Genomic DNA, 8,451 nt, shown 5'->3' with positions numbered 1-8,451 from the left:
ACCTCCACTGCACGTTATAAACGCCTGGGATGTTTTCTAAACAACTGGGGTGGTAGCCTCCACTTCCTGCGATTCTGATTTGATTGGTCTGGTGAGGAATCCAGGCAAGAGTTTGTTGTTTTGGTTGGTTTTTGTTTATTTGTTTCGTTAATCCTCACCTGTGGGTGTTTTGTTTTGGTTTTTTAATGTGTTTTCTCTAAATATATTTTTATTGATTTCAGAGAGGAAGGGAGAGGGAGAGAGAGAGAGAAACATCAATGATGAGAATCATTGATCGGCTGCCTGCTGCACACCCCGCACTGGGGATGCAGCCTGCAAGCCGGCATGTGCTGTGACTGGGAATCGAATCGTGACCTCCTGGTTCATAGGTCGATGCTCAGCCATGTGGCTGTTTTTTTCCATTGCTTTTCAAAGAGAGTGGAAGAGAGGGAGCGGGGCTTGATGTGAGAGAGACAGATTGACTGGTTGCCTGTCATGCACCCCGATTGCCCAGGTAAGTCCTTTTGACCGGGAATGGCACCCGGGGACCCTTCAGTCCCCAAGCCAACGCTCTATCCACTGAGCCAAACCAGCTAGGATACCATTGCTGTTTTTATCTCTCTCCCTCTCCCTTCCGCTCTGAAATCAATGAAGATATATTTTTTAAATAAATAAAATGGTGCCCTGACTGGTTTGGCTCAGTGTATAGAGCGTCAGCCTGCGGACTGAAGGGTCCCAGGTTCGATTCCGGTCAAGGGCATGTACCTTGGTTGCGGGCACATCCCCAGTGGGAGGTGTGCAGGAAGCAGCTGATCTTTGTTTCTCTCTCATCGATGTTTCTAACTCTCTATCCCTCTCTCTTCCTCTCTATAAAAAAAAATCAGTAAAATATATTTTAAAAATAAATAAATAAAATGGTAACTTTTGAAAATTCTCAGAGAGGATGAGCGACAGTGGACAGAGGCCGTGGGCAGCCTGGCCTGGCAAAGGTTGGAGCGGAGACCGTGGAGCCCGCCCTGCAGCCAAGGCGCCGGGTCTCCTTTAACCGCGGTGGGTGCAGGGACGCGACCGGCCTTGCTATCGGCGCGGTTGGGGGCGTGGAAACTGAACGCGCCGCAGCGACAGCCTCGGCTTTCTCCTCTGGCTCCTGGGAGATTTCAGGGGTTCAGGGGTGCCTTGGCCACGCCCTGTCCGGTAAGTCCCTGCCGGCGGCGGCGCCAGGGCCTTGTCTCCCGCCGGGACCATGGGTTCCTGCCCCGGGCACTGGCTGCGAGGGGGCAGGAGGCCTCCGGGGTCCCAGTCCGTCCTCTCCGCCCGGTCTCCCGTCGGGAGGGCACGCTGGGTCAGGGCACCTCCTGCGGGGAGGCCCGCGGGGAGAGGTGGTTTCCAACTTACTGGCCTTCTGGCTGGTTGAGAGCCCGGGAGGCTGGGTGGTGGCCTATTGGTCCCCACTTAGTTATGAGGAACCCATGAGAAATGAGGTGCATTTCTGAGACATTTCTATCTCTTCGGCCTGATATTTGGGAGCAAAGGGCAGTGGTAACGGAAGGACGAGGCACAGACAGGATCATCTTCTTTAATCTGGGGGACTGGTGAGGCATACAGCAAGGATCGAGGGTCCTCTCTAGCTGAACCCAGACTGAAATTCCTAGTGACTACAGTGAAGTTGGAGAGTGCAGCTTGTGGATGGATTGGATACAAGGGGCATGGGGCCCACAGCATGCTTTATGGGACTGCCCAACACAGAGGCTCTCTTCCTTTCTCCTCTACCCCCTTTCATCCCTTAGAAAACCCAGTAATAGAGGTCACCTTCAACCAAACAGCTGTTCTACTTAACAGTCATGTGCGTTGCATGTCTCTGCTTGAACAGCAAACTGGCTTTCCTCCTCTTTCTGCCTATAGGGCGATTTCCTCCTCTCTATCTTGCAGGGCAGATAGTTAAAATACAGTGCAATGCTGAATACGCCTATTCCAAGGGCAGCAATAAGAATGATGACGATGGAGCTGATGTCTTCATTCAGTTCTGCCCAAGCACAGAAGACAGAGAATTGGAAGGGTTCAAGGGCAAGGAGGATCACCCTGCCCCAGCCCACCAAGCCCAGTTCTCGGTCTCCTCCTCCCCAGCCCACTGAAATCTTTCTTCTTTCCATGTTTGGATAAGACTCCCACCCCCTGGGGGACTCCCATCCTGGGCCTAGCAGCAGGGGAGCCATGGTCACCTTGAACAATGAGAGCAATGTCTTTGCTGACAGAGCCCAGCTGGTTAGTGGCCGTGCAGCAGTAGGTTCCAGTGTGGTTCTGGGTTGCCTTCTGTGGCATTTGAAAGTCGAAGATCACGCCATTCCAGGTACATACCAACGATGGAGTTGGGTTTCCCTTTGGGACACAGGCAAGCTTCTGTTCCATGCCTTCCAGCCATGTTTGGTTGCCAGGGCAACCAGATTTCTCTAACCGAGGCTTGTCTGGGGAAAAGAGAGTCCCAGAAGAAACAGAGTTCAGTGTGCACCTTCCCTCCTCACTAGTCATGCTCACCTCTCCCTCTAATCCAAATGCTGTCTCCCCTCCACCCAAGAGGAGGACCATCCGCTTCCTGCTTTGAGCCTCTCTCCTTTTCTTCCGTCCCTACTGCCAGGGAGTCTGACTGAGGTGCAGCACCAGGCATTTTCACGGACTGTGACTAATGATCTGACTGCTCCATTAATGGTGGCTCTGGCGCCCCTGCTTCTTAGTGAGTGAGAACGTGGGTAGTGGTGAACCAGAGATGAGCATTTTCTATTTTTCAAAGCACAGATTTTTAGGTGGAAATTTCCTTTCTCAGCATAAACTCTTAACTATTACTTCCTGGGTTCTCAGTCATTCCCCCCCCCCCCCCCACACACACACACCTGATTGCTGTAACTGCGTTCTCTCTTCTGTTCCCAGTTCCCTCAGTTTCTCCCCACTCACTTTGCTGGGGGTAAGGTCAGCATGGAGAGCTTTAACTTAATCTTTTCTTTTGATTGTTTAATGAGAAAAAAATGTGGGAACTCTAGTAATGAAGCCGCTGGCCAAGATCTCTGGAAAAGGGACAGTAATATTCCTTGCTTTGAAAAGAAAGATAGGGCCAGTACTCACATAAGACATGGAGCTGGGCTGTGGTGGTTTTGATCAACCGTTGACCCTGAACCTCCAAAGAGGCCTCACAGGAGAAATTTCGGCCATCATCTTCCTCCCTGGCGGTAAGTAACAGCCAGGCAGGCTCCCCAGGGGCAGGGAGGTCTGGGGCTCCCTGTAGTCGAAGAGTAGGGCTGGGTGATGTTAACACATGCCCTGCACAGGTCACGTTAACATCTGTCCCTGCCGGTGGGTATAATTCTTCTATCTCCAGGATTGGTGGAGGGAAGCCTATAAGGAAAAAGACAACCACACATCTTTCTCCAAACTGGCAGCGCCTTGGGCACTCTTGCTGCTGCTGGCGTCCCTCGGGTAGACAGACAACAAGGGGAAGGCTGTGGAGACTGTTGTTGCTCTGCGCTGAATGGCAGGAGCAACAAGGTGCTTTAGGAATTTGAGAGCTTTTCCTACAAGAAACTGGCGTGCCCACCTTTGGCTACGTCCCTTGGCAAGGATAGCAAGATGTCTTTTCATCTTACAGATTTCCTCCTCACTCAGATGACTGTTTCTAGAAAGGAGTTCAAGCATTTGAGTAGCATGGCCTAAGCCTGTGGTCGGCAAACTGCGGCTTGCGAGCCACAAGCGGCTCTTTGGCCCCTTGAGTGTGGCTCTTCCTAAGCCTTAGGAGTACCCTAATTAAGTTAATAACAATGTACCTACCTATATAGTTTAAGTTTAAAAAATTTGGCTCTCAAAAGAAATTTCAATCGTCGTACTGTTGATATTTGGCTCTGTTGACTAATGTTTGCCGACCACTGGCCTAAGCAAACAGGATGAAGGCTGCAAAAAGCTCCTGTCTCGATGCATGTTTCCAATCTGCCTGCACTGATCAGAAAATCCCCAAGGCTTTATTGCAGGCATTTTCAGGGGCAGAGAACCCTTACGGGGAAGGGAAGAAGCCGGTAACTTACTATAGACATGCACTAGTTCTCTTGTTTTCTGTTCCATCGGACCCAGAGATACAAGGCAGGACAGCTCCTGATCACCAGTCTCCATGGCCCGAACAGTGGCATTGGCCCATGCGGTGTCTCCCTCCCAGGAGAGAAAGGGGCTCAGCTCCTGGTCCCCCAAGAAGATCTGGAACATTAACTCTTTGGCTGGGAACACTCTCGCCATCCCACAGCTCACAGTCTCTGCTGTCTCAACCTCCATAAGTGGGGAGACCCAGATTTGGGGACGCTGAGAAAATTCTGCCAAGAAATGAGGAAAAGGAAAGAAAGGAGGAAACCCATGGTAAATCATGTCACATAGGACCCCACGATGTAGGAAGGGAGGAGGGCAACAAGCTCTCTGTCCCCCAGGGTGAGATTAAAGCCCAAGATGAGGAGAAGCTCAGTTACCCTCACACCCTCATCCTAAACCCTGTGGGAACTTAGTCCTCAAGGCCAAGGTAAGATGAGGACAATGAGCCTCAGGATTCCTTCCACGCCTGAGCTCCAACTCACCAAAAATCTGGAGCAGCTTGCTGGCTGAGCTGGAGTGAAAGAGCCCACCACCATGTGACCTCAGGTCCAGTTCTGCATGGCAGGAGAAATTGCACCTGTGGTCCTCCCTTTGTGCTTTGGCAATGATGGTGACCTCAGCTCTCTGGGAGGCCACAGCCAAACTCATAAAGGTCTTTCTATGTAGTTCTTGGTTACCCTGGAGAAGGGTCAGGGTGAGGTTCTCCAGGGGTGCTACCCTGGGCACATGGCACTTCACTGTAAAGACTTCGTCCAAGGCCACCCACGCAGGCAGCAACTCCAGGATCACCTGCTCCGGTGGCTCTTTAAGACAAAAATGCAGGTTTGATGAGAGAAGGCTACTCACCTCTCCAGAAAGAAATGGTATAGGACAGGCAGCCTGTGCTAGAAGGTGACTGCTACCATTAAACCATCTGATCAACAGTGTCAGACAGGACAGGTTAGCCTTTGGCTCTTCTTCTGCCCATGAAAGGTGGCTACAGCCATAACCAAGAACTGGAATGCAGACGGGTGCCTTGCTTTGATGGTTGCTGCTATTTGGAGAGCTTTTATCTCTTACCAGAGTGCTTCAGAGGTGTGAGCAGCTTCTGAGGAGCTCCTTAGCATCACACAAAAACTACACCCAAGTTAACCATGCTCTTACCCCCACAGTGAGCACACTTATTCTTAAAGCCATATCTTTGCCAATACTATCTGCCCACCTGAAAGACCCTTCTCACCACCTCCATCACTTCCGATCCTAACTAGTCTGAGGAGTGAAGCTCAAGGGTCTCCTCTCCCATGAACACTTCTCCAACCCAGCCCACAAAGACACTCCATCCCCAATCCCTATTTACTCTAAGGATTTGTGGCAAATCATTCAACACTCATTTTATACTTTTTGATTATTTGTAAGTGAGCATTATTAGCATATTCCCCTTGTATTTGAATGTATTCTCCAGCACAGATGTCTGCACGCACTCTATGGTATGCTCCTAATTTAAAAGCCTACACCAAAGGTAAATAGAAGTAATTGGCTCTATAATTCCTACAATATGATGGAAATCTTTATTAAGAGCCCTAACTCTCTCCTCTGAAAGAAAGCTCTGTCCAATGTTTCCCTAAAGAAGGCAGTCACGTTCCCCCATTCTCTTCCTGCCCAGCCCTCAGCCCCACTCACGATACACAGTGATGCCCAGGCTTCTGTCCTTCTGGATCCCTGCGCAAGAGAAGAAGCACTGCAGAATGGAATTCTTGGTGACATCCTCCAGGAGAAACTCCTTCCACTGAGGCCCTTTGCCCACCTGGGTTTTCTTTAAGAAGGTCTCAATTCCACTGGGTCCTGGGTCTGGACAGTTAGTGCTGCAGTTGACCACTAGGGATTCTCCAAACTTTACCAGAGCCTGATCTGGCCAAACAGAGACCTCAAATAGCCCTTCTGTGGCCCCTGAAATGATCAATCATATATGCCAAACACTTTGGTGAAGAACACAAGACCCTCACAGACTACAGAGCCTAGTTATCTAGTTACAGAGAATAGGAAACCTACCCTGAATGGAAAAGTACGGGGACTAGACAAAAAGACCCTTAATGAACAAGTTAGGACCCTGATTCTACCATCATTCCCTCCACTCATCATCTTTCTTAGGATCTGATTTCCCCATTAGTGTCACTGTGGAAACTGTGGAGTTGCTAAAAAATTATGCTCAGGAAGCCATTCTCTTCCTAAATTTCCGGAAATCTTTGAAGCTCTCAGGATTGGCTGCTGAGGACCCAACTGGCTGCTGGGGTTATTAGACCCCTAAAAAAGAGCTTTGTTTTATCTCAAAGCAGTGTTTCTCTCAAACCATATGGCCTAAAAATGACCATCACCAGAATCACCTGGAATGCTTGTAAAACTACAAATTCTAGCTCCACCTCAGACTGAATGGTTAAAAACTCGTGAAGGTGGCACCTGGAAATGTGCAGGTGAACAAAACAAGCACTCCTGGCGACCCTAATGCACACTAAGTTATGAGGACCACGAGTTTCTAAATGTGACTCCCAGGGTCACTCATTTTCCATGCACTTTTCTCCTCTTCTCCAAGTGAGACTGTTCCATTTTGCTCTGGTGCTAAAGCAACAGATGTTTTTGAATGCTTAAGTCTGTTAGGGAAATCTCAGGAGCAATGAGAAAGGTCTCGCTCAGGGAAATTTTAGATGCCTGATGAAAGCTTCCCTACAGTCCCCCTTAGCTACTTCATCTCCCAAATACCAGTCCCCTCTGGGAATAGGCACTCCCGTGGCAATGTTGCCCACTAAGGCTCAGTTCCTTTCTAATCATTCAGAGAACTCACTCCTCATAACTGAGCTATGGGCCCTATCCTATCAAAGTCCTGGGTTATCCCAATACAGTCAGAGATACCTAGATTCTGTGTCCTAGTGATGAAAGGAATAGATATTTCTCCCAAGAGTCCAGGGGGCAATAATACTAGAGCGTTTCCCTGTTCAGGACTTCCTCTCCTTTCCCTCATTGACCAGCCACCTGTGTCCTGACACATACTAGCTAAAGAAACTTTTCCAAATAGCCTCACCTGGGAAAGAGATCAAAGCCAGCAGGGCCCAGACACCAAAGAGTAGCATTTCCATCCTTAGGAGAAAGGCCGACAGCTGGAGAGAACGAAAAGAACAATGCTGGAGAAAGTGACCAAAAAAAAAAAGATACAGAAAATTATTTCTTTGGTATTTTTTAAAGCCAGCTCCTTTCCTGAAACCTTACATAGTTTGGAGAAGCTGCAGCAAGAGTGTCAGTGGTGTGGGTGATATGAAAAGAACATCTTGCTTGCATTTTGGGTTGGTTTATGCATATAGCAAAAAGATGCAGGAAAATAATAGGGAATATTAGATTAAGTGGAAGTCCTGTATAAGCGTGTATCGCACTTGTCTGTTTACATGTTTGCTTCTGTTCGAGTCAACAGAAGGCTGTTAGCATGGAACCATGAAAACAAGGTTTAGAGGGATAAAATCTGATGGTGATTATCTAGCACTGTCCTGCAGACAGTGACCCTGAATCTAGAAAATGGTCACTGGAGTCCCCGCCTCTGATGTAAGGGAGACATGTTTCATCAGGCCTCTTTCTTCATGATCTCTATGAAACACCCCTCAAGATAATCCGTCTCTCCTAATCTGCTTCCATGTTCACCAATGGATTACTTCTTGGGCTGAGTTAAATGTAGAGTGTCCACTTCTCTTTTCTCCACCAAACCATAAGTGTTTTCCTTCAACACCTCATTCTAGCTTTTTTCTCCTGAGAAAGGTTTCTTGACAGACCCTGTCCAACTTCACAACCCCTCACTTATTCACATTATCTGTGCCTCACTTTATGCAAAGCGTGAGTCCTACAGCTCATGGATATTAAAAAGCCTAGATAGAAGACGTTTAGGGAGTATGGTTTTCATTGGAAATGGGGGTTAGAGGTTGTGCTTGCATATTGGTTTTACTTAGAAGTGTATGTTACAGATCAATCAAATAGCAGTGTTTTAAGTATTTTTCGCATCTCACGTAGGATTTAGAAAATATCCATTGTTCATAATGAAGGGCACAAGAAAACGGCCTTCTCACTGTTTCAAGGGCACGCATAACATTATTTAGCGGTATGATTCTTTTCATGTCAGTCACATTAACTCATACACTGCAGAATGCCAATTAACGTTTTTATTATTTTTTTATTGTGGGCACTATTAGAATCCCGATGAACTTTCTAATTCCTTGTCACAAAGTGCTCTCTTCGTAACACCTACTCCGAGCTGGGCGTTCACTGCTGACCTACAGGCACGTTCTCAGTCACATCCTGTCTAGTAATTTCTAACATTGGGAAAACGTATACGGTGCTCCCGAC

The 8,451-nt window shown here is 48.2% G+C and overlaps 1 protein-coding gene across 1 annotated transcript; it reads right to left on the bottom strand.

The window, feature by feature from the left end:
- Positions 1-1,811: 1,811 nt before the first annotated feature.
- On the bottom strand, positions 1,812-7,202 carry LOC308531854 (intercellular adhesion molecule 5-like; the record flags this gene model as incomplete). The annotated part of the gene is made up of 7 exons (XM_081108949.1): positions 1,812-2,002; positions 2,199-2,441; positions 3,094-3,363; positions 4,044-4,322; positions 4,578-4,898; positions 5,755-6,021; positions 7,148-7,202. 7 exons carry the CDS (start codon positions 7,200-7,202, stop codon positions 1,812-1,814), a joined length of 1,626 nt encoding a protein of 541 aa, XP_080965075.1.
- Positions 7,203-8,451: the final 1,249 nt, after the last annotated feature.

This window comes from Myotis nattereri (genome assembly GCF_964212035.1).
Source record: "Myotis nattereri genome assembly, chromosome: 16".
Taxonomy (NCBI): domain Eukaryota; kingdom Metazoa; phylum Chordata; class Mammalia; order Chiroptera; family Vespertilionidae; genus Myotis; species Myotis nattereri.
Note: the sequence above shows the minus strand (reverse complement) of the source record. Positions and strands in the feature narration are given on the sequence as shown.